The 25,973-nt window shown below is 43.5% G+C and overlaps 2 protein-coding genes across 5 annotated transcripts in view; one reads left to right on the top strand and one right to left on the bottom strand.

Annotated features, from left to right (window-relative positions):
• The window catches only part of LOC128931810 (uncharacterized), a 36,049-nt gene extending 27,036 nt beyond the window's left edge, over positions 1-9,013 (bottom strand). The window contains exons 1-3 of the mRNA XM_078369966.1: positions 8,963-9,013; positions 8,097-8,315; positions 1,701-1,751 (exon numbers count right to left, since the gene is read on the bottom strand). Of these exons, the coding sequence (XP_078226092.1) occupies positions 1,701-1,751; positions 8,097-8,313 (268 nt within the window). The 5' untranslated portion in view covers positions 8,314-8,315; positions 8,963-9,013. The remainder of the gene's footprint in view (positions 1-1,700; positions 1,752-8,096; positions 8,316-8,962) is intronic.
• TRAF3IP2 (TRAF3 interacting protein 2) overlaps positions 1-25,973 on the top strand; it is a 50,107-nt gene that overhangs the window by 3,190 nt on the left and 20,944 nt on the right. The window contains exons 2-4 of one of the 4 annotated variants that reach the window (XM_078369963.1): positions 8,987-9,130; positions 10,636-11,433; positions 22,768-22,954. In XM_078369963.1, the coding sequence (XP_078226089.1) occupies positions 10,644-11,433; positions 22,768-22,954 (977 nt within the window). In that variant the 5' untranslated portion in view covers positions 8,987-9,130; positions 10,636-10,643. Of the gene's footprint in view, positions 1-8,986; positions 9,131-10,635; positions 11,434-22,767; positions 22,961-25,973 lie in introns of all 4 variants that reach the window. The other 3 variants (XM_035296537.3, XM_008994917.5, XM_008994915.5) reach the window with 3 other exon arrangements.

Here is a 25,973-nt window from a genome sequence, read left to right as displayed (position 1 = left end):
GTCTCCCTCCCAGCTCTGACCTCTCTTCCTACTCTGAGCTGTCTGTCCAAACTCTTCCTGGCCTTTTAGCTTACCCTGACTCTTGCCTTTCACCTGTATTCATTCTTTCCCTTCCCTTCCAACTGCCCCTTCTCATACCCAGCACTGCATAAACATTACAAGTTAAGTAAGTATCTCTCCTACACCAATAAAGGGCAAATACAAAAAATCTTTCAGCGTTTCCCCACTTTCCTTCTCTCCATTCTCCTTCCTTCCTTTCTACCCCTTCCTCTCCTTCACTCTGTGGCCGGGGCTGAATTAGGGATCACACATGTGTGCTTAGAGAAACCATCTTATCTGAAGAAACAAAAACACAAAAACAGTGACGACAGAAAAAAAACCAACATGGGCTGGTTTGAGGTTGTTCTCTAAATGTTTATTACAATTTCTAAAGTGATGGAGTCAGTGTGCTCCCGTTAGTCCTTCTCCTCGTTTAGTAGCTCAGTGGAGTCCCACAGCAAACTTCTTAACTCAGGTCAGTTTACACTGCACTGCCTTCGGCCTGATGTGAGTCTTACTGTGCTGGATAATGTCCAAGGGCCAATGAATGTTCCCTTCCTTCCAGGGCTCACCACTGTTTCAAATCCTCTGGCAAGCCCAATGGAAGAACTTCTCTGTCTGGGAAATTCTGCAAGTAAACTGGGAAGTATTTGTTCACTGGAGTTTGAATCTGAGCCGAACAGTTCACTTAAAACCAACCTTCTGCTAAGCAAACCAGTGTTATGAAAGTCTGCATGCATCTGGGCAGTAAACAAAGGACATTAATGAGTTTAAAGTTTTTTTTTTTTAATCCATGACTTTTGGACACTTATTTAAAAGATTATTCTCCGGGGAATGAAGTGAGGCCTTGAGAATCTTATAATTGAGTTTCTGATCCAAAGTAGATCTCAGGATCCTCCCAGTTGTAAATTTAAAGATGTCTTTTTTATGCCCACCTGAAATATTCATGCTGTGTGTCTCTAGGACTCTTCAAACCTATTCCTGACTCAAAGAAAGCCTAAGAAAAAAATCTAAGCAGTTGTGAACACCGAGGCCTGATTATGGAAGAGCTGATAATATGGTTTATTAATTACTCAGGCTGCTCACTCCTGCCCTTCCTCTGTTCCTTGCTGTGCTATTTGTCTTCTTTCGGGGATATAACACCTTCATTAAATCCCATCCGTCCTTGCCTTAGAGTTGTCCCCTGGAAGATGGGCCCCCTCTAGATGCATCACCATTTATCATCACCCTTTGTTGGTGCTCTGTCAACCAGTTTTCAATTTATTTTGAATTCCGTTTATGATTAAAATTTAATGAGATCCAATCAAGTGCTTTTCTGAAATCAAGATGCCTCTGCAGCCTCATCTGTATCCTCTATTGTAATGGCGTGAAGGAAAGCCATGGCAGATTTCCAGCCTGGCGATGCTGTACGGAACACAGGTGGCCTGCTTCCATGCCTCCTCAGTTTCAAGGTGAATGGCTCTGAAGCATATTTATTCCCGAATCTTCTAGGGATTACATGGCTTCCCCATCCCCCTTTTTTCCCTCCTAATAGCTGAACCAGCCCGTGCTCCCAACTGAGATACAAGCAGTTAAGTGCACAGGACCTGGTGCCAACCTGCTTAGATTTGAATCCCAGCTCTGCTACTTACTGGACGTGTGACCTTGGGAAAGTTACTTACCTTCTCTATGCCTCGCTTTTCCCATCTGTAAAATGGGGCTGACGATAGTACCTATGAAATAGAGTGGCTGTGAGGATTAAGTAAGTTAATACATCTATCACACTTGTAACAGCATTTCCCATGTAGTAACCATTAAATAAATATTAACAATGATTGCTAACAAAGAGTAGTTTCTTAAGTATATCAGTTTCATTAGGTTTGTATTTGGCTTATCAGCCTATAATCTATATCAACAGTAAACCACAACCCTAGAGCCAAAATTTACCATAACCTATTTTTAGTACCAGCCTATTGCTCAGAATGGTTTTTATATGTTTAAAGGATGTTTTTCTTTTTTTTTTTTTTTTTTTTTTTTTGAGACAGAGTCTTGCTCTGTCACCCAGCCTGGAGTGCAGTGGCGCGATCTTGATTCACTGCAACCTCCGCCTCCTGAATTCAAGCGATTCTCCTGCCTCAGCCTCCTGAGTAGCTGGGACTATAGGCACATGCTACCACACCTGGCTCATATTTTGTATTTTTAGTAGAGATGGGGTTTCATCATGTTAGCCAGGATGGTCTTGATCTCCTGACCTTGTGATCCACCCACCTTGCCCTCCCAAAGTGCTGGGATTACAGGCATGAGCCACTGAACCTGGCTAAAGGATGTTTTTTTATTTAAAAAAAAAAGGCAGAATATGAGACAGACACAGCATGTGGCCTATAAAGCATAAACTATTTACTATCCTTTGCAGAAAAAGTTTGCCAGCCCCTGATTTATATGGTTTAATGAAAAGAGCTTGAAGATCTAAAGGCTTGATTTGGCTTCACCCATCACTTGTTAAGTGACTATGGGAAAGCTACTCAATGTGTCTAAGCCTCTGTCAAACAGGAATGGCAAAGGGGTAACACTTACCCTGCTTATGGCCTACGCTTGTTTTAAGAACCAGAGATGATGTGTATCATGTGCCAGAAATGACTCATAAATACCCATGTTCGTTAAAAAGATATGGTCTCTATACATTAGCTTCGTGGAATAGGATTAGCACCTGAGTGTAAAACCAGGGACTACTGCCTTTAAAAAGAGAGCTCCAAAGCCAGATAACAACTGCAGTTGTAGTTGCGGTAAAAATTTAGAAACTAGCCCTTGGTTTTTGAGAGCTTGATAGGGGCCAGGCTCTACATTCAGCACTTTATTTGTATCTACTCTTTATCCTCACAACACCCCTGTGGAGAAGTGTTGCTATTTTCCCTATTTTGCAGATGAGAAAAGTGAGGCCCAGAGAAGTTCGGTAACTTTGTCAAGACCACAGATCTAATCATGCTGCTAGCTGGCACAGGGAGAATTTAACCCTAGGGAGTCTGAACCCAGAGCCTGTGCATTTAAGTATTGCATACTTTCCCACACCCTGGAAATATGTGTTGATTTAGGGTAAGCCCATCTGGAAGGCAGAAGCCACAGTTCACTCTGAATGTGGGCATTAAGTCTGTTCATGTGTGCCCTGGGAGAGACTTGCTTCCGTACAGGCCAGGGTGGAGTCTGATAGACCCGAAGAAAGGGAGGCAGGCATGATGGGAGAAAAAGCTTTTTGATGAACTGTGATATCAGAAACGTAGCGTTGTGAAGACTAATAGGCTCTGTTTCAAAAAACTAGTGAGTTAAGGAAGATTGTGCTAGAGGAGGAAAAGGTTGCTGGGAGCAGATATGAGCAGAGTTGGAGGCAGCTCAAGGGGGTTGACTGAGAGCTGTGTACAAAGAGAGAAAGAGGGTGAAGCATGGGAAAATCTGTCACTGGGACACCAAGGGAGCATTGTCACATGGATGTCAGGGCTGCTGACATCTGGATGTGATATTATTTGTAAAACTAGGTGGCTCAGGGCAGAGTAGAGGAGCCCAGAGAAAGGTCTCAGGCCCAAGGAGGCAAAAAGGAAACAAAGCAAGGGACCTGGAGAAACTGACGGAGATTTGAGGAAAGATGCCTGACAGATCCAAGAGCTAGAACCACAGCTCATAGTCCAAATGGTGATGAGAGTCCAGAGATGAAACGTTGTTGTCAGGCTGGGTGCGGTAGCTCACGCCTGTAATCTCAGCACTTTGGAAGGCTGAGGCAGAATTCCTTGAGCCCAGGAATTCGAGACCAGCCTGGGCAACATGGTGAGACTCTGTCATTACAATAAATAAATAAATAACCGGGCAACATGGGAGGCTAAGGTGGGAGGAATACCTGATCCCAGGAGGGCAAGGCGGCATTGAACCATGATTACATCACTGGGCAACAAAACCTAGTCTCAAAAATAAAAAAAGAAAAGCTACTGTCATCTTTGGGGTTTAGTTGTATGTCCCTGGAAATCAGCTCGGTCCCAGCTTGTGCCCACCCTTGTGGACCCGAGGCACATGTTCTCATCCCCTGCTGAATGGATTTTTTATATTTGAAGAAATACGTTCACTCTCTCCTGGGTGGTCTCATGAGTTACTCATTTGCATTGGTTCTTAATCTTTGTAAGCATCAGAATCACTAGCAGAGCCTTTCCTTTTCATTATTTATCTTTTAAGTCTATATAGATGCACTTGTTACAAAACTTAAATGGTATAAAATGTTCTGAAAAGCAAAGCTCTTTGCTACCCCATTCCCAGCCATCTGGTTCTTTTCCCAGAGGCAACACTGTTCCTCATTTCTTTTGAGATGGCAGACATACGACCTTCTATCATACAAAGGGTGGCATACCCTACACACTGTGCCACTCTTGAGTTTTTTAACTTAATAAATCTTAGAGATAGTTCCATTTGAGTTCACACAGCCTTTCTTCATTCTTTCTTAAAGGACGTGGAGTGCTTATTGTACAGATATACTACAGCTTTAAAAATCAGAACCTTTAGCCGTGGGCCATGTCCAGTGTTAGCTCTTATGAACGCGGCTGCGTTGCCTGTCTTCATAGCCTCTTCATTTCTCACAAGATATACATATCCCAGCACTTCAGGAGGCCAAGGTGGGTGGATTGCGAGGTCAGGAATTCAAGACCAGCCTGGCCAAGATGGTGAAACCCTGCCTCTACTAAAAATACAAAAATTAGCCAGGTGTGGTGGCAGGTGCCTGTAATCCCAGCTGTTCGGGAGGCTGAGGCAGAGAATTGCTTGAACCTGGGAGGCAGAGGTTTCAGTGAGTGGAGATCGCGTCACTGCACTCCAGCCTGGGTGACAGAGCAAGACTCCATCTCAAAAAAAAAAACCAAAATATATCTCTCTACAGAGGAAATTCTTAGAAGTGAAATTACTAGGTCAAAGGGCATAAGCTTTTAAAATTCTAATAGTCATGACCAAATTGCACAGATTACATTTCCCTTGGCAAAGTATGACCTGTTTACTTGTGAGACTTAAACAAAAATACACTAATATTTTACATACCATAAACAAAAATACTGAGAGTTTCTGGGTGTGGGGCCTGGGCATCAGTATCTGGAGCCTCAGAGAAGAGTTCTGAGCCAGGAACTCTCCTGGGTTTCCTCGCCCTCCAGCCCCCTTTCCACCAGGATTTGCCGAAGTGCTGGTGAGCCTGAGACCACCCAGGGTGCTACCAGCATGGGGGATCCCAGGGTCCTAGCTGGCAGGTCTCCTGTTCCCCTGAGGAGTCAATGCTTTCTCCCTAGGTCATGGCTGGAAAACAAGGCTTTTCCACTTCAATCCAGGTGTCACCCTCTGGTAGAGACTAGAGCAAAGGCTATGCCAGGGTTACAAGCATATAAATATGGAGAAAGCCTGGGAAAAAAATGGAAAACCAGAAAAACGGCTTGGGTCAGAATAAGCAAGAACCAGGCTCACATGCACAGCTGTTCCATCGGTTGTATGCCCCAGAAGCCGCCTCTGTCCCCAGTTCATGCTCACCCGTGCTTACTCCGGGTACACGCTCTCACCCTCTGTGGAATGCTTTTTCGTATTTTAAAAATACAGTGGTGAGATACTGAGTGATTATTTTTTAATATTTAGTATTTTTACACTATTGACATGAAAGACAAAAGAGATAAAACTGCCATCCCTGACCATAACCCATCAATCTGCCGGTGGCCCCCTTTGTGGCATTTGTAGTTTTATTAGAGATTATTAGATATTTGTGTGTAACATATACATTTGAGTAATATATAAGACAGTGGTAACTGCTGTTCTCTGTGACTGTCTCGGGAGAGTCATCAGGGTTGCTCTTTTTCTGCCAGTTCAGGCAGGGGCTGGGGCTGGAAGGGGCCCATGTGGCAGTGGCAGGCGTGCCCCACCCTTTTCTCTTCTGGGTGGAGCTCTGCAGAGGCATGAAGACCGGCCCCTCCCTGCCTGGAATCTAAGAGCAGATGCTCCCGTCACACTGGCTGATGGCATCACCTTTATTCTGCAAGTAAGGGTTGTGGTCAATCCTGCCCATGGGCAGGACCTTTGGGCATGGCCCAGACCTACCTTGGGTGCTTGACCGTAGTGGGCATTTAATGTTCGTGAGAGAAAAAAAAAAAAAAGAAGAGGGAAGGGTCACCCATGTGGCATAATTTTAAGAACTGAGGACCAGGTCTGCCAGATACTCCTTTCTACTCAACACTGTTGTTGACAACATTCTCGTGGTCACTAATCCAGCTACATGGACCTGTCCCTGCTCTGAAATAGGCATCAATTATGTATTCATTCAATAAATCTTTATTGAGCACCTACTATGTGCCAGATGTAGTTCTAGGCATTGAGAATATAGCTGTAAATAGTTCTAGCTACTTGGGAGGCTGAGGTGGGAGGATCACTTGAGCTCAGGACTTTGAGGCTACAGTGAACCATGATCTAGGCACTGCCCTCCAGCCTGGGTGACAGAGCAAGACCCCCATATCACAAAGAAAAAGAAAAGAGAAAATCGTCCCCTCAGAAAGTTTATATTCCGGGAGAAGGGAGAGGCGATGAGCAAATGAGATTATTAGATATTTGTGTGTAACATATACATTTGAGTAATATATAAGACAGTGGTAACTGCTGGAGAAGAAGATAAAGCAGGGAAGGGAGATGGGAATGAGAAGAGAGTTTAAACATTTTAGAGACCATGACCCGGGCGACCTCAGCGAGGTGACAGTAGAGGAAAGACCTGAAGGAGAAAGGAAGGGAGCCAAACAGCTGTGTGTAGGGGAAGAACGTTCGGGCAAGAGTTGTAAAACAAGCGCTAAGGTGCCGGCTGTGGGTTTTCTGCGTGTTACTTAGTTTCCTCTCTTAGGCTGGATCACAGCAACTTGAAGGTAGAAAGAATGTTTTCTGTGCCTTCAGAAATTACTGTGATTATCTCTCACTGCATACCCTTTTGTACCTGTTGAATTTTGTATCACTTGTGGTTATTTAAAAAGTACAAAAACTATTTCTGTTGGGCTTGTGCCTCAGAAGGGGGATACACAGCACTGAGTTGGACACATAGTTGGAATCTTTAATTACCTGCTATTTGAGTATTTGATAGTGACATGTTTGAAACACCAGGGTCCATTTTGTTTTTTGAAGATTACTAATTCCATAGTTTTATTAGAAGTTGTTTCTTCCCATGCCAGGTTTATTTACTAAATATTCAAAAACCATGTGTTCCTTTTTGGACTAGTTTTTTTTTTTCTTTTGAGACAGAGTTTTGCTCTTGTCACTCATGCAATGGTGTGACTTTGGCTCACTGCAACCCTCGCCTCCAGGGCTCTATCAATTCTCCTGCCTCAGCCTCCCAAGTAGCTGGGATTACAGGTGTGCACCACCATGCCCAGCTAATTTTTGTATTTTTAGTAAAGACAGGGTTTCACCATGTTGGTCAGGCTGGTCTTGAACACCTGACCTCAGATGATCCACCTGCCTTGGCCTCCCAAAGCACTGGGATTATAGGTGTGAGCCACCATGCCTGGCCAGACCAGTTTTTTAAAAATTATTTTTATTTCTTGAGACAGGGTCTTGCTCTGTCACCCAGGCCAAAGTGCTGTGGCACAATCTCGGCTCACCTGCAGGCTGGACCTCCAGGGCTCAAGTGATCCTCTCACCTCAGCCTCCTGAGTAGCTGGGACTACAGGCACACGCCACCACACCTTGCTAATTTGTTTAATTTTTGTAGAGACAGGGTCTCGTTATGTTGCCAACGCTGGTCTTGAACTCTTGGGCTCAAGTAATCCTCCTGCCTCAGCCTCCAAAGTGCTGGGGTTACGGGTACGAGCCACCACACCCAGCCCCAGACCAGTTTTAACCGTGCAGTTCCCACCAGAGGATGACCTCAGATTTCCAGGTATGTGAGAAGACGGGCTCATCACTTTTTTTTTTAAAGCCTCCTCCAAGTCCCTATTGGCTCTTTAGCTAGAAGAGTAGAATTTGCAACTTCCTTTCCTTTGGGTAGAAAAGCACTTCTAAGGTATTTACATTGGAAAATCCAGGAAGAATGTAAATAGTTTTACCTGAAAGGTGAGGATTGAAAGCAAATCCCATGACAGTAAGGAGAGGACAGGAAGTAGTCCTGCTAGTCAGCTTACTTTTTGCATCTCTCTGCCTCCCGTTCAGCTGTGGGCACACAGTGCATGTGGAAGATGACACAACACTCAGCCAGGCCTTGAAAAAAAGACTTTTGTTTTCCAACCAGCTGAAGAGCATGTTGTATGGCACATGCAATTTCATAACTGTGGAAAAATTACAAGAAAGAAAGGGAAAAAATGGTGAACTTTTTTTAAATAATAAAAAGTTGTGATATTTATGGGTCTTTTTGGTAGGCTCTGGTTTGCTGAGAAATGCTGAGTGTTTGGTAAATTATACTGTTTGCTGAGAATGATAGCAAGGAAAACCCCGCCCCCGCCCCACCCCCACCCCCACCCACACCCACACCCCCGCCTCCGCCTCGCCACACAAGTGGAAAACTACCTGGGGCATTCTAAAGTAGCAAAACAGTATCCCCATGGCTCCCTTGTGGAGAATACTTTATAGTTTGTTCTTGATGGCTGGTAAGCAGGCACCAGCTGCCTACCTAGTTTATCTTGGTTCTATGAGAAAACACGGAACACCCGTTTGTTAATAATAATCATCTGTTCAGATAGAACTGTTCAGAGAGAATAGTTATGTGGGTCAGAATCTGCTTGAGGCCTTCAGCCCATAACGCTGTCAGCCGTCTGAGGCTCTCAGGTTGGAAGGCTGTTGGCCCACCGGATAGTCCCACTCTGGTGTTCTGTCTGGGTGTCTGCTGCTTAATGCCTTCAGCGCCACCTGGATGGGGGTCTCTACAGCTGGGCAGGTCTCAGAACTTGTTCATTTTTATGAGGTCTGATCACTTTACCTGATGAGGTCTCCTTTTCTGCAGAGCCAATGAGTAAAGGACACACAGCCTGAAAAGGACAAGGGCAGGGAAAGGGAGAGATGGCGAGATGGAGGGAGAGCCAGCCCAAAATTAGAAGCTGAGTTTTCTGTTGTGTCAGAAAACAGAGCAAGGGTCATCGTGCAGCAGGTGGGTAAGTTTGATACAAGTGGGAGAAGAGTGTCAAAGAGCATTCATTTGGCAGGGAGTGGTGAAGTATCTTTTTATAGGCTGTTAAGTACATTTGGTGGCATACTGCTGCTGGCCCTATCTGTGTGAAGGGGGAGCATTTCAAAATGCTCTCATGATCCCATTGGATTGGGTACAGGGTGCAAGGGAAAGCGAATGCATGCTCTCTGAAACTTGTCTTAGAACCGTAATTTATGTAATCTGACTTTAGGCACAGTGAGCCGTCAGTGAATGTTTGTGGTTGAAATGCGAATTGGATTCAAAGTAGGAATTTTAAAATCCAGACCCAATCCCTTCCCTCTCTCTGGTATTTGAAGTATGCCATGTACAAGCCTGGCATAGAATAACCCTCTGGGATTTCTTTTTCACTTGCTTGCACTTTTACACACCTACTCTGCAGCCTCCTGCAAACCCCCAGTTGCTACTGTGCAGCCTCGTCCCTCGACTGCCTTCTTCCTCTCACTGGGGTCAAGGCATCACCTCAAGCAGTTGAATGAGAAGAGGAGGCTGGTTTTCTTTCTCATTGTGTTAGGTTAATTAAGAGTTGTTCTTCTTATAGCTAAAAGCAATATTGCCTGGACTGTGGGCTAAATGCTCTACAGGCTAAGGTCTAGTTTAGTGAGCCTTGCTGGCTCTACTACATCACAAGCCAGATGGTCATGTCTACCTCTGTTGCAGGCATAGTGCCCAGAGGGAATTAAGTCCTCCAAATGACCTAAAATTATTAGGTAGAAAATGTCACTCTGACCTTTTTTCAATGTGTTTTTTTTTAACTTGGGCTTTCTTTTTTTGCTTTAAAAAAAAACCTTTTATTTATTTTTTAAAATTAGGCAATAGTCAAATGGAACAAAATTAAAGTTCAAAAGGTGAAAACTCTTCCTCTCACTCCTCTCCCCCAGCTTATTTCCATCCTCAAAGGCAACCAATGTAGCAATGTCTGTGTATCTTCTACATGTTTTATACATATACAAGCAGATATGCACATATACACACATTCTCGTTTTTTTACATAAAATAGCAGCATAGTATCCACATTGCTCTGTGCCTGCCTTTTTAAAACTCAATATATCTTAGAGATCATTCCAATTCCATATCACTTACTCAGATTTATTTCATCATGTATTCCAAGCACACACAAAGCAGCCCACATTATGATAATTTCTCTTTCCTCAGTACTTGGCAGTTGATTTTCATCTGTGTTTTCCCCTTGCTGGTGAATGATTTCTACCACAGGATCGTCCAATCACATTCTTTGAATTGCCTTCCGGATAAAATATCTTAATAAGCCTTAGTGCTTTTGCCTGGAGGATAAGTAAACAATTGTATGTGATTAGGACTCTGCAAGCACATTGGTGTCTCACTATTAATTTAAACCACATCCTGAACCAGGTCCTTAAGGTCATAAAAGGAGGACTCCAAGAATTGATCTGTCTTCTAAGGCTGTGGCATGTTTTCTCTTGTTCCAGAAACTAGAATGAGCCGAAGCATTCCTGTGGAGGTTGATGAATCAGAACCATACCCAAGTCAGTTGCTGAAACCAATCCCAGAATATTCCCTGGAAGAGGAATCAGAACCACTTGCTCCGAATATAAGGAACATGGCACCCAACAGCTTGTCTGCACCCACAACGCCTCTCAGTTCTCAAGCTCACCCAACCCTGAAACTTGCAAATCACCAGTGGCCTGTATCCCAGCAGGTCACCTGCCTGTACACTCAAGGTCTGGAGGACAGTGAAGACAGCTTCTGCAGGAGACACCCAGACCCAGGCAAAGCTTTCCCCTCTGGGTCCTCTGCAGTCAGCGAGCCGGAGTCTGTGGTTGGAGCCCTTCCTGCAGAGCATCAGTTTTCATTTATGGAAAAACGTAATCAATGGCTGGGATCTCAGCTTTCAGCAGCTTCTCCTGACACTGGCCATGACTCAGACAAATCGGACCAAAGTTTACCTAATGCCTCGGAAGACTCCTTGGGCAGTAGCCAGGAGATGGTGCAACGGCCCCAGCCCCGAGCTGGCCTGGATCTGCCAACCATAGACACGGGATATGATTCCCAGCCCCAGGATGTCCTGGGCATCAGGCAGCTGGAAAGGCCTCTGCCCCTGACCTCCATATGTTACCCCCAGGACCTCCCCAGACCTCTCAGGTCCAGGGAGTTCCCTCAGTTTGAACCTCAGAGGTATCCAGCATGTGCACAGATGCTACCTGCCAATATTTCCCCACATGCTCCATGGAACTATTGTCCTGGAAGTCCCGATCACCAGGTGCCATGTAAGTGATATTTAACTCCTCTGGGCATTCTGGGCTGGGTGACTAAAGAAACAAGGGACTCACATCCATGCTTTGTGTCACTAGACCGGCACGAAGAGGTCAGAATGCTGGGAGGGCATTCCGCTTCTCCTAGGGGCTTTCCACGTGTGGTTGGATTTGCAAAAGGCCTTCAGAGAATGCTTTTTCTTTTTCTTTTCCAAGATGGAGTCTTGCTCTGTCACCTAGGCTGGAGTGTGATGGTGCGATCTCGGCTCACTGCAACCTCCGCCTTCCAGGTTCAAGCAATTCTCGTGCCTCAGCCTCCTGAGTAGCTGGGATTACGGGTGCACACCACCACACCCAGCTATTTTTTTTTTATTTTTAGTAGAGACAGGGTTTCACAATGTTGGCCAGGCTAGTCTCGAACTCCTGACCTTGTGATCTGCCCACCTCAGCCTCCCAAAGTGCTGGTATAACAGGCGTGAGCCACCACACCTGACAGAGAATGCTTTTTCTTAGCCTAAAGCATGTCCCACTTGGAATCTCCTTCTGTAGGGATCTTTAAGGACAAAACAGTTTCCTCTCTCTCTGGGTTAGTTTAACAAGCCTGCCTAGAAGCAGAGAGATGACCCAAATGATTTCTAGAAAATGTGTTTTTTGTTCTGATTCTTGGGCATATGGGTTCTTTCTTCTCTTCATGTTTCTTCCCCATCTTAGACTTGGCAGAGGAAGGACTTTTAGTTAAAAACAAAGCAAAACAAAACAAAAAACCAGAAGGTGCCCAGAATGTCATTGAGACTCTTGGATTCGGGCCATTACATGAAAATGAAGTTGCTTCTGTGATTCTGTTGCTTAAACCCTTTTGGATGCTTGAGCCATCCACAGCTACCCTGCATTCCAGTCACCCAGAGACTGGCAGCCCCTCTGCTCGTCGTGATGGTTCACATCTCCTTGCATTTGCCATGCTCTTCTCTCTCTCTGGGATGTTTTCCCCCTCTTGTGTGTTTGACCCAGTTTCTGTACACTTTAAAAAAAAACTGCTTCATCGAGATCAATTTACATACTGTGAGGTTTACCCTTAACCCATTTAAAATACAAAATTCAGTACATTTTAGTGTATTTACAGTTACACAACCACCATCAGACACATTTTTTGAGACTTAGCTCAAGTGTACCTCTGGAAACCTACTAGATCATGTTCTCCTTCAGGGCCTGACTCCCTGCTGCTCTGGCCCTGTTGGGATACCTAATGCCAGAAAGGCATCTAATTATCTGCTTGTCTCCTCTCCTTCCAGACTGTAAGCTTTTGCACATCCACAAATGCAAACGTGTACTTTCAGTTTGTAATTTCCCAGCATTTAGTACAGTGTCTGGCACATACTAGACTCTCAAACTAATTCTGAAATAATATGTACTAGTGAAGTAAGCATTTCTCAAAGTGATAAAGTCTTGGATTGAGATAAAAGCTCTATCACCATTTTTTTTTCCTACCACCATTCTTGATATTAAATCTCTGCTGTGGCCACTGGAAAATAACAATAGGGCTTTCCAGGTGAAACACAGGACTATGAAATGTGATATTTTTCTTAGCAAATAAACACTCAAAGTAATTCAAAGAGTGTAGGAAGTGCCTGACCAAAGGCCTGATGCCCAACTTTAAAATAAATTATGGAAATAATCACAAATGCTGTCCTCAATCATAATTTACATATTTGTACATATATACTAAGTATAAAGCTTCCGAAAGTGAAGAGAGCAACACAGTAATTCATAACCCAAAAAAAAAGGAAAACAGAGGAGATAGATGTAACTTAGAAGATGCTGGAAAGAAATAGGTAAGAATGAGTGTGAGATCAGGAATGAGGGCAGGGGCTGGGGAAGCAGGAGTGTGTGAAGAGAATGGGGCCTTGGGCTGGAGAGGGAGAAAGCCCCTGATGCCTAAAACTGGGACCTAGTGTATATATGTTGGGAAGCCAACAGAGTGGGAGCACATGGATGCCACTGCCTGCTCTAAGTGCCCAGTCATAGGGTGGGTGTGGTGGTAGATTCCCTTAAGTGTGAATCACTGAGAGCTGAATGTTGGTCAAGGCTGTGTTTCTCAGTGATTGCCAGATTAAAAAGGAATAATTTGTGAGAATAATACCATAAATTACTTTTTAACATTCTATTATTTCCATTTAAAGGTAATTTTTCACTGGGTACGGTGGCTCACTCCTGTAATCCCAGCACTTTGGGAGGCTGATGTGGGCAGATCACCTGAGGTCAGGAGTTCAAGACTAGCCTGGCCAACATGGTGAAACCCTGTCTCTACTAAAAATGCAAAAAAAAGTTATCCGGGTGTGTGGGCGCCTGTAATCCCAACTACTCAGGAGGCTGAGGCACGAGAATCGCTTGAACCTGGGAGGCAGAGGTTGCAGTGGGCCAAGATCATGCCTGGGCAACAGAGTAAGACTCCATCTCAAAAAAAAAAAAAGATAATTTTTCTCATCATTATAATATTTGGTCACTCCCAAAATTGGACTATGTCCAGAAGTTCAAAAAAGAAAATAAGTTTTCATATTTCTGCTACCCAAATAGAATTTCTTATTAGGGTTTTGACATTAATTTTCAGTGTTTTTTCCTTTGCATATATTTTTAATGTAAAATTAAAATAATTTTCAGTGACATTGAATGTTCTTATTCCAGCATCATTTAAAACTTCTTCATTGTATTTCATTAGATGAATCTACCAAATTGCTATTAACCTATTCTTTATTGTCAGACATTTAAAATAGTTTCCAGTTTTCTGATCCAATAAGCAATGCTCTGACAGACATTGCCTACATATGTTTTACTTCTGATTAACTCCTTAGATTAATGCGAAGAAGTATGAATACATAAGGCTTTGTGATACAGTCCCAAGTAACTGACTTTGAGTGCTAACAAGGGAAAGCCTCATTGTGATAGACAAAAAAAAAGCATTGACTCATGTTATAATGAAGGTCCCAGGACCCTCTGGAAAATAATTCTCACTGGAAAGTACTTTTCCTGTTGTTGGAGCTGAAATGGCAACCTTAGCAATCCAATCTTTGGAGGTGAGTGTTGCCACAGTGGGGCAGTCTCCTTTAAAAGGCAAACACCCCTGACCGGGAACACTTTTTGTGTCTGTTGCCTCAGCACCTGCTTTCGTTCATCATTTCACCATCCCCTTGCTCTCTGTATTATTTCCTTATATTGCAGGGTTGGAGAGAGACATCTAGGATCCTGAGGGCAAAAAGAGGTGTTGAAAGGCAGAGGGGAGAGAACTTGGATAGGAGATGGGACTAATTCACAGAAGATATACAAATAGCCAACATGAGAACTAAACCAAGCTCAACATCATTAGATTTAAGAAGTGCAAAATTCTTAGACACACCTTTTCCCTGATTAGTTGTGCAAAAATAAAAACTTTGGACAACATCCACTGTTGGTGGAGTTACAGAGAAATGAATACTCCCAATCACTCTTGATAGGAGTGTAAATTGGAATCTCCCAGAAGGCAGTTTCACTACTGAAATTTTATATATGCTTCCTCTTTGGCCCAGCAGTTTCTCTTACAGGAATCTATTCTACAGAAACATTAAACAAGCATATACAAATACAAAAACAAGAATGTTTATTAAAGGATTGTTGCATTGAAGTAAAAACAAAAACGACTACAATGCCTATCACTAAGGCGCCAGATAAGTAATTTGTGATTTATGTATACAATGGACCACTAGGCCCACGTTGCACTGAATATACATTCTGACATTAAAAAGATTAAGTTGAAAAGCAAGAGCTGCAGTGATGATTGCATCCATGTTTATTTTTAACTGTATGTGTTTATATATACATGTTAAGTCTAGAAGGATCTAATGGTGATCTTGGTGGGAAGGGGAGCAGGGAATTAGGAGGCAGGTCTATTTTTTTCTAATTTCATATACTTATATTAATTTTTTTAAATAGCAGGCCTGGCGTGGTGGCTCACGCCTGTAATCCCAGCACCCTGGAGGCCAAGGTGGGCAGATCACTTGAGGTCAGGAGTTTGAGACCAGCCTGGCCAATATGGTGAAATGTTGTCTACTAAAAATACAAAAATTAGCCAGGCACGGTGGCAGGTGCCTATACTCCCAGCTGCTCAGGAGGCTGAGGCATGAGAATTGATTGAACTCGGAAGGTGGAGGTTGCAGTGAGCTGAGATCACACCACTGCACTCCAGCCTGGGCAACAGAATGAGACTTAGTCATAAAAACACATTAAAAAAAAAAATAAAAATAGCAGGTATTTTATAATTAAGAAATAAGTAAAAATTGAAAAGAACAAAGGGGAAGTAAGTGCATACAGAAGGCAAGCTTGCCCTAATTCACCTGGCATGTCCCTTGGCCCTGGGTCCCATCTAACCACAGAGAAGAGGGTCAGGGCTGCCAGTGCTGATGTCTTTTCTGCAGGGCATTACAGCCCTAGAATATTTATGAGGCTTCCAGCAGCAATGACTCCCACAAAGGTTGCTGTGAGGATTAAATGAGATAATGTATTAAAGGCACTAGGAAAGTGGCTGGCTGGTGGTAAGCCCTCAATACTAACAGCTTTTAGTTATCATTATTATTACTTAAATGGATCCTGCAGCCCAGTTCTGCAGGGTGCTCCTCTACTTCCAGATCTCGCTCACTGGCACAGATTTTAAGCATTCAGGGCAGGTGTACAAATGCTTAGTTTCATGTCAGGGCTATAACTGCACTTAATTGCCAACAAAACCACTTCAAAAGAGCTGTTCACCTAAGGGATGCTTGTGCACTTGGAAACCATGGCTACATGGCTCTACTCGGCTTTAGAAGAGCATTAGTTCCTTACCCGTTAATGAATATATAAATAAATAATGATCACCATGCAAATTGCATATCTAAGCTTTTTGTAAGTTAAAGCAAAAATAGTTATTGGTCACCCCTTTCATGTAAAAAAAAAAAGAGTTTTCAAAGTAGGTGAAAATAAGGGAATAAGTGTGTTTTCTCCTCACCCGCCCCTGGAGAAGTCGGCCTCCTGCTGCCTCCGAATCCTTCCACTGAAGGTCACCAGCATGGAGTTCATGGCTGTGCAATCAAATGAAACTCACGATGCGAATATATTGGGAAAAGAGAGAATTAAGTCTAAAGAGCCCTCATTTTATTATAAAATTCTTGCATTCTCTACCAAGGAGATTGAATAGAATAAAACTGTGGGTACGTGGGTACAGTTGTGCCTGTGGACCAAAAAAGGTGATTATTTGTGTGCTAGAATGCATGCACAATTAAAGTGAGGAAAAGAAATAAACCAGATGGAAAAAATGATAAAGAAGGAGTTGCCTTTCAGGAACCACAGCTGCTTACAGCTGTGGGAGTTTCTATAATAGTTTATATTGGCCCTTTTGTTTCCTGGCTAAACTGATGGCATTATATCACGATGTTTTTTGACAACTTGAAAATCAGATTTTATTTCTCTCTCATAAACTCTTTTAATACCATTCTTAATAAGGAAGAAAAATGTTGCATGTTGTGACTGATAAATGGAAAACCTCATTTAGGATTTGGTTTATGCATTCCAAATGATAAAAGCCCAGTATCATGAAGATCGTGTGTGTTCAAGCCAAGAAGATCACGGGATCAACTAATAACATACAGTCCTGGGCACCCATTTGTGATTGTGCAAGATTTTCATTTCTGCTTTGTGATTAACACTGCCTCTGAACTGAGGAGTTACCATGCTAGCAAATAATTTGTCTATCACATCACCCACCTTTCCTCCCCTACAGAATAAACTCTCTTGATGGAATTGTAGGCACTGGGGACAAGTCCACAGGGAAGCTATTTTTGAACAGGGATTCTCAAGTAGGTGGCTGTCGACTCATATGTCTCCCCATCTCATACACTAACTAGTGTGGATTTGTGTTTAAAAACAGACACCCACAGACACAGATTTTCTCTTTCTCCATTTATTTTGAGTAACTCCCAAGGGAACTGTATGCGATTTATCTTTGTTCACCAAGTACCTAGCCATTGAGGTTCAATAAGTATTTCCTGAATGAATGAAAAGAAATCTGTTCTCTACTTCCTGGGGAAAGGAGTGAGCCTTAATCATGAGTAGAGTCTTCGTGATGTCAAGCCTTAGATAAGTCATTTTTGTGTGTGTGTGCCTGGAAGGGAAGCAAAGAAGAGAGTCAATGAAATTTGGAAATAGAACCTGTCCATCCACTTATCAATTTATTCAGCAAACAGTTTCCAGGTCATCTGGTTGGCACTGGGATTAACGTGGTGAATGCAATGTACATGGTCCTTGTCTTCATGGAATTCACAGTCTACTGGAGAGATAGATCAGAAGTAGAAGTCAGAAACAGAATGACAAATTATAAGCACTATAAGGTGCTGGGTGTTGGAACAGACATTAATAGGTTGGCCAGAGAATGTCTCTTTAAGCAGATATATGAGCTGAAACTTAAAGAATGAGAAGGTCAAGGAAGCAAGGAGCTTACTGTCATTAAGATACCAAAAGCAAGCCAGTGGGGCTGGAGCAGAGTGAGCAAGGAAAGAATGAGTGCTAGAAGATGAAGGCTGGGCAGGCTATGGTGAGGAATCTGGATTTTTATTCTGAGTTCAACTTTAGGAAAATGGAAAATTAAACTCTATACTTCTGAATATGGAACTTAGAACAGTACTTGACATGTAGCAAGTGATCAATAAATGTTAGCCATTATTTTATATATATAAAGTACCCAACTAGGATGGGCACCATGGCTCACGCCTGTCATCCCAGCACTTTGGGAGGCCAAGGCATGTGGATCACGAGGTCAAGAGATCGAGACCATCCTGGCCAACATGGTGAAACCCCGTCTCTACTAAAAAAATAATAAATTAGTTGGGTGTGGTGATACGTACCTGTAGTCCCAGCTACTTGGGAGGCTGAGGCAGAAGCATTGCTTGAAACCGGGAGGCGGAGGTTGCAGTGAACCGAGCTCCCACCACTGCACTCCAGCCTGGCGCCTGGCAACAGAGCGAGACTTTGTCTCAAAAAAAAAGTACCCAACTAAATTAGCAAGGCTTGATCATAATAATGAAAATGAATGATTAAAACTGGAGCAATGAAAAAGATGGTCATTTACCTGATAAACATAGTTTTGATTTAGCAACTTTTTTTGTTTTGCTTATTTGTATGTTTTGTAGAGATGAGGTTTTACCATGTTGCTCAGGCTGGTCTCGAACTCTTGGGCTGAAGAGATCCACCCCACCTAGGCCTTTCGAAGTGCTGGGATTACAGGTGTGTCCAGCCTATTTAGGAACTTTTTCCATACAACTAGTCAAATTCCAGACAAAGCTGGTCAAATTCCACTTACAAAAGGGAACATTTGTTTTTTATTGATACACTGATATTCAGCTTTCCTGTGTTTTCAAACAATAAAAGGACAGCATGGAGAACTATATTATCAGTACCCTAATTTTAAAAATTGATGAGGTGTATCATTTGCATCTGCTCACATAAACTGGCATAACTTTTTACCACAGGTGGCCGTTTCTGAAATGAAAGTTACAGCTAATCAAACACTTAGCCCACATGCTTTGGTGATTTTAATGATATGATGTGTTGCTATGAGACAAAAACATGTTGTGTGGAAATAATCTGTTAGAAATCGTATGACCTTGATTCAAAGGCTTTTGATTAACAGCACTAACATCCGCTTTCTGGAAAAGAAATAAACCCTATGATTAGAGCTTGGTAGTCCTTTTAAAGCAAATAAAACATTAGCCATTTATTAATGGACATGGGAAGCAAAAATGGCTTCAAACATTGAAAAGTTCTCGAGATACTTTCAGCCCTTTCCTCGTAAAGGCTTTTAAGGCCACTGGCAAAGTTTCTCCTCTTTTACCTTGTCTTTCTCCTTCCTACTTCTGGAGGGAGACACCGATTAAACAAAAAAAAAAAACTGAAATAAATGGACGGCAGATGAGAATTAGACAGTCTAGGGCAGTGGTCCCCAACCTTTTTGGCACCAGAGGCAAGTTTCATGGAAGACAATTTTTCCACAGACTGGGGACAGGATGGTTTGGGGATGATTCAAGTGCATTACATTTATCATGTACTTTTATTATTGTTACATTGTAATATATAAGGAATTCATTATACAACTCATCATAATCTAGAATCAGTAGGAGCCCTGAGCTTGTTTTCCTGCAGCTAGATCTGGGGGTGATGAAAGACAGTGACAAATCATCAGGCATTGGATTCTCATAAGGAGCATGCAACCTAGATCCCTCAAGTGTGCAGTTCACAATAGGGTTCGTGTTCCTATGAGAATCTAATGCTGCCGCTGATCCGACAGGAGGCGGAGCTCAGGCGGTAATGCAAGCCATGGGGAGCAGCTGTAAATACAAAGCTTCACTTGCTCACCCACTGCTCACCTGCTGCTGTGTGGCCTGGTTCCTAACAGGCAACAGACTGATACCAGTCTGTGGCCTGAGAGGTGGGGGCCCCTGGTCTAGGAGACCTGTGCCCTAGAAAGGAGTAATAGATTGTGCAGTCCTAAATGGCTTCTCTTTTTCTTCAAGTCAGCTTAATAACTATTGAGACTTCATTCATTTATCTATTGAGCGTCCCCTGGGTGCCAGTACTATTCTTGGAGACATGGTGGCAAGAGGACACAGTCCATGCCTTCACAGAGCTTATATTCTAGTAGGGAAGGCAGGCAAGAAGCTGACAGGTAAAAGTCACGCTTACTTATGCAAACTCATGATAGGAACTATAAAGAAAGCAAAATAGGGAATGGGATAAAGTAACTGGGTGAAGAGGCAGGCCTCTTTGGACAGGTGATATTTGGGCTGAGCTCTGAGTGGCAAGAAGTCAGTCTGTGAAAATCTAGGGCAAAAACATTCTGGACAAAGAGGGTGGCAAACTCAGGGTCCCAAAGGAGAGGACAAGTTTGGGATATTCAAGATAAAGCCAGAGCTTAGTGAGCCAGTGAGAGTGCAGTGGGAGGTAAGATCGACAGGGGCTGGGACCTAGTCAAGCAGGGTGGATTGTAAGTGCAGTGGGAGGGCTCTGGAGGGTTCTATCTACAGCTGGATTTGTAAAGGGTCTGCTCACACAAGGCTCATCAAAAAGCAGGGCTGGCTCCTACCTGGGGACCTGATAGCGTGGCATTTTTTGCTGTTTTTTAACCTGGGGGAAAGGAGCAGTAGTAACCTGCCCTGTTGCCCTGAAAGTGCAACTTGTGATCTGGACCTCCTGGAATATATCCACCCTGCCCCAGAAGGCTCCCAAGGCGAAGCGTGTGCAGTAGATCTTGTGCTAGACTATAGGGGTCCCTGTGGGCTGTCTTCTTTTCTGAGAGCTGTCCCTTCAAGTCCCGGTCTCCTTTGTCAGCCAGGTGTAGGGATAGAGCTATGCAGATCCCTCTCTCCTCCTCCCCTTCTTTAAGCCCCTACTACTTGTCATGAGCAGGCCTAAGCAATATCAGGACAAGGGTCATGGGGTCCTGCCAGGAGACAGTCTGGGTTGGAGGGGCATGGTCACTTTTGCCAGAAGAAGCATGAGCAGAAGGACCCAGGTGGTGTCATGGGCCAAAGCAGACAATAAGATTGAGTCCAGGGAATCTGACCATGCTTGAGAGACTAGCTTGGGCACATCGCCAGGTCACCCAGATAAGTTTCCTGAGTCCAGACAGTGGGAACCTGGAGGAGGCCACACTACTGAATGTGCATATTATTTGTCTTTTGTTCTGTACTCGAGGCTGTCATTTCCCTGAATGTTACTTTGAAAATGTAGATGGCTCCTGACTGCTTTACCAAACTAAGAATACAGTTCTTTTTTTTTTTTTTTCCTGAGACAGAGTCTTGTTCTGTTGCCCAAGCTGAAGTGCAGTGGCGTGATCTTGGCTCACTACAGCCTCCACCTCCCAGCTTCAAGCAATTCTCCTGCCTCAGCCTCCTGAATAGCTGTGGTTACAGGTGTGTGCCACCATGCCTGGCTAATTTTTGTATTTTTAGTAGAGGCAGGGTTGTTGGCCAGGCTGGTCTCGAACTCCTGACCAGCCTGGCCAACATAGTGATCTTCCCGCCTCAGCCTCCCGGAGTGCTGGGATTACAGGTGTGAGCCACCACACCCTGCCTTAAGAATACAATTATTAGCCACATTCTCACCCTCCCCATTCTGGTTTCAGCCTACCTTACCAGTCAATTTTCTGTTTACTTGCCAGTTTTATTTTGCTGTGCATCCCTGTATGTATCTTACCTACACAGCAGGGAAACACGGTTGTTATTTTATAATCAGAAAAAAAATTTTAAGACCAATGAGGGTTTCGTTTTTTTTTTTTTTTTAAAGAAAAACCAAGTTCCTTCTGGTCCTAACTGGTTATGCCTCTTGGATCGTCTTACTGCCTATGTGGGTAGTGGGAACAGTGCTCAGATCACTAGGAGGTGCTCACTGTTCATCTTGCAGGGATACCATTTGGCTCTCTTCAGTCCTCGTGCACCTCTCACATTTCCCAACACCTTAGCCCCTTTGCGCCTGGGCCGTTCCCTCAGAGCTCTTCCCTCTCACCCCTACTTGGTTCCCTGCATCTCTCCTCTGGGCTTTTAGTTCCATTCTTTTGCCTGGTCAGGCAGGCTGCCCTTCCCTGGGGACCCTGCTGCTCCTGGTCCTGACTGGGACCTACTTTCTCCCAGGTTGCACATTCACATAAGTCACTGCCAGCTCTGGCTTTGCTTTGAGCCCTGCCCCCTTCAAACAGCCCTGGCTCCAAGTGCACATAGGCTCTAGCAGGAGAGGACCAAGGAAGTTGGAGGGTGTTGCCAACTGGTTGGCTAGTTCCCAGGAGGATGAGCCAAGTTTTTATTCATTTACCGCTTCTCAAGAGGAGTGGAGTGTGAGTATGTGTATGTGTGCGCGTGCACATGCACATGTGTGTCCACTTAGGGGAGGAAAGGACAGAGCAGTGATTCCACATCTATCATACTGATAATTTTTCCTAGCCTTGGTTTGGGACATGAAGGAAATTATGGTAGCAATGGTCGTGTGAAAGGGGTGCTTCATGGTTGGATTTTCCTAAGTTTCCCACAAAAAGAGGAGCCTATGTAGAGTTTTTTGAAAAGTTTTTCAATTAGAATACTGAACTGGTGAATTCAGATATTTTTATTTAGGACAAACAAAGTGAATTTCATGAAAACCGTCAAGTAATTAACACTAGAGAAATATGGCAAACATCACAGAGGTGTAGCAGATATCTGGACCCCTCAGCTGGTATCAAGACACAAATGAGCATGGAGCTTTCCACTCCTCCCACACGAAGGAGCTAGGATTGATGTTCCCTATTCTCTTTGTTGTCTTCACCTACAGATGGCCATGACTACCCTCGAGCAGCCTACCAGCAAGTGATCCAGCCGGCTCTGCCCGGGCAGCCCCTGCCTGGAGCCAGTGTGAGAGGCCTGCACCCTGCACAAAAGGTTGTCCTGAATTATCCCAGCCCCTGGGACCAAGAAGAGAGGCCTGCACAGAGAGACTGCTCCTTTCTGGGGCTTCCAAGGTACCAGTAAGTATGACAGGCCCAACCTTCAGACATTTTTTAACATGGAAAGGAATTATGCCAGTGCAACGAAGATATAACAGAATTCTCTACAGGTTTGCTAACCCATGTTAGTGAGCAAGTCACATAGAGGGAACACCCAATATAGACTTTTCAGGTCAGGAGGAAACGGAAGCTGGTTGACAAGGATCTCTTTATCAGACATAGAAAGCCACTAGTGACTAGTTGAAATTCTCTTACAGGAAAGATTCTTCGAATGTTTTCCAAGTTACACTCCTTTCTTTTATTTTCAGATCATCTGGACTTTCAGTCCACAAATAGATTTTTGTTTTTACTATGGCTGACTTCTACTGTTAGCCAGTTCTTCACATGTCTAGTGTCTGTTCCTGTTTAAGCCTATTTCTTACTTTAAAATTTTAAATTCAATTTCCCATCAAAATTTAAAATTACCTGTTTTTTTCTTTTCTTTTCTTTTCTTTTTTTTGAGACGGGGTCTCACTCTGTTGCCCAGGCTGGAGTGCAGTGGTGTGAACTTGACTCATTGCAACCTCTACCTTAAGGTTCAAGCCATCCTCCCATGTCAGCCCGCCAAGTAGCTAGGACTATAAGCATGGGCCACCATGTCTAGCTAATTTTTACATATTTTGTAGAGATGGGGTCTTCTTATGTTGTCCAGCTGGTCTTGAACTCCTGGGCTCAAGTGATCCACCCACCTTGGCCTTCCAAAGTGCTGGTATCATAGGCATGAACCACTGCGCCTGGCCTACTAGTTTCTTTTGTAATAAAAACATTCAAACATGGCTGGGCATGGTGGCTTACGTCTGTAATCCCAGCATTTTGGCAGGCTGAGGCGGGCAGATCACCTGAGGTCAGGAGTTCGAGAGCAGCCTGACCGACATGGAGAAACCCCGTCTCTACTAAAAATGCAAAATCAGCTGGGTGCAGTGGCGCATGCTTGTAATCCCAGCTACTCAGAAGGTTGAGGCAGGAGAATCACTTGAACCCGGGAGGCAGAAGCTGCAGTGAGCCAAGATTGCGCCATTGCACTGCAGCCTAGGCAACAAGAGCGAAACTCTGTCTCAAAAAAAAAACCAATCATACATGTTGAGCACCATTCTTAGGTCTCTCCTATGCTTCTTCAGAAAAACAACTTTGCTTTTTCATGACTTCAGTCGTCAACTTTTTAATCATTTTTTCCCCTTATTCCCTTTGAACTCTCCATCAGGTTTTCCTTTTCTCTTAATTTATGGATCTAAAACACACAGGTAAAACTCATGTAAATGGAGCCTCCTCATTTATGACAATATTTGGAAGAAAGTAGATTAAATGTTCACTCTTGCTGAAAAATAACTTTTATATACCACTCTAAAACTAGATTCCATTTTTATAGCATAGAGTAAAATATGAAGTTCTTATTAGAGTGGATGTTTCAGAAATACACAAAGTGGTAATTGGTTTGAAAATTGCCTTGAAAGAAAAAAAGCCCACTTTATTAATGATGGTGAAGAGGCACATGCCTGCTTTCCCTTTTGTTCAGAAGCCCACAAACCTTCATATTTTCTTCTAGACCGATCCCTTTTTTTCTTTTTCCTTTTTTTTTTTTTTTTTTTAAGACAGGATCTGACTCTGTCACTCAGGCTGGAGTGCAGTGGTGTGATCTCAACTCACTGCAACCTCTGCCTTCAACGCTCAAGTCATCTTCCCACCTCAGCCTCTCAAGAGTAGCTGGAACTACAGGTGTCCGCTACCACATCCGGCTAATTTTTCTTAGTTTTTGCAGAGAAGGAGTCTCATTTTGTTGCCCAGGCTGGTCTCAAACTCCTGGCCTCAAGTGATCCACCCACATCAGCCTCCCAAAGTGCTGGGATTACAAGTGTGAGCCTCTGGGCTGGGCCAGACCCCTTATTTTTCTAAACCATAAATACATAGAGTTTAAACAATGGAATAAGATAAAATGTGATTTTATAGCAAGATAGGCACTCTTACAGAAGAAATATCTAAAATTCCAAGGAAATAAACAAAATGTAAATATCTTTATGAAATAAGTTTGGTGTTGAATAGAAAAGAGAATAGTAATTTTTAAATTTTTTATTTTGAAACAATTTAGACTTAGAAAAGAGTTGCAAAGGTAATACAGAGTTTGGTTTTGTAGCATCAATTTAAGCCTGCTATGGTCTTCTTGATTTATTTTATCATTTAGGATAATGAAAAATAAGTTCAGGTAAACTTGGTGGCTCACACCTGTAATCCCAGCACTTTGGGAGGCTGAGGTAGGTAGATTATTTGAGCCCAGGAATTTGAGACCAGCCTGGGCAACATAGCGAAAACCCATCTCTACAAAAAAATACAAAAATTATCTGGGTGTGGTGGCACATACCTGTGGTTCCAGCTACTCAGGGGGCTGAGGCAGGAAAACTGCCCAAGTCCAGGAGGTCAGGGCTGCAGTGAGCCATGATTATGCCACTGCACTTCAGCCTGGGTGACAGAGTGAGACTCTGTCTCAAAAACTAGCAAACAACACACACACACACACACACATACACACACACACACACCCCTATCCAACTGAGGCTGGGCATGGTGGCTCACAGCTGTAATTCCAGCACTTTGGGAGGCCAAAGGCAGGAAGATCGCTTAAGGCTAGGATTTCATGACCAGCTTGGACAACATGTTGATACCCTGTTTCTACCAAAGTAATGCAAAAATTAGCCAGGCATGGTGGTCCCAGCTACTCGGGAGGCTGAGGTGAGAAAATCACCTGAGCCCAGGAGGTCAAGGCTGCAGTGAGCTGTGACTGAGCCACTGCACTCCAGCCTGAGCAAGACCCTGTCTCAAAAAAAAAAAAGAAAAGAAATGAAAAGAAGCTAATTCTCCTCTTATTGATAGTTTGAAAGAGAATTTTAATATGGAAAGTTTATTCTGTCATTAATTTCCATGGTGTTGTTTTTACACAGAAGTTTTTGACTATTATCAAGGCCTTAACATTTCTTTATCATATAAGCAATCATCTTCTATAACA

This window comes from Callithrix jacchus, chromosome 4 (assembly GCF_049354715.1).
Source record: "Callithrix jacchus isolate 240 chromosome 4, calJac240_pri, whole genome shotgun sequence".
NCBI classification, from domain to species: domain Eukaryota; kingdom Metazoa; phylum Chordata; class Mammalia; order Primates; family Cebidae; genus Callithrix; species Callithrix jacchus.
The sequence above is the reverse complement of the archived record's forward strand: the minus strand, read 5'-3'. Positions and strand labels throughout refer to the sequence as shown.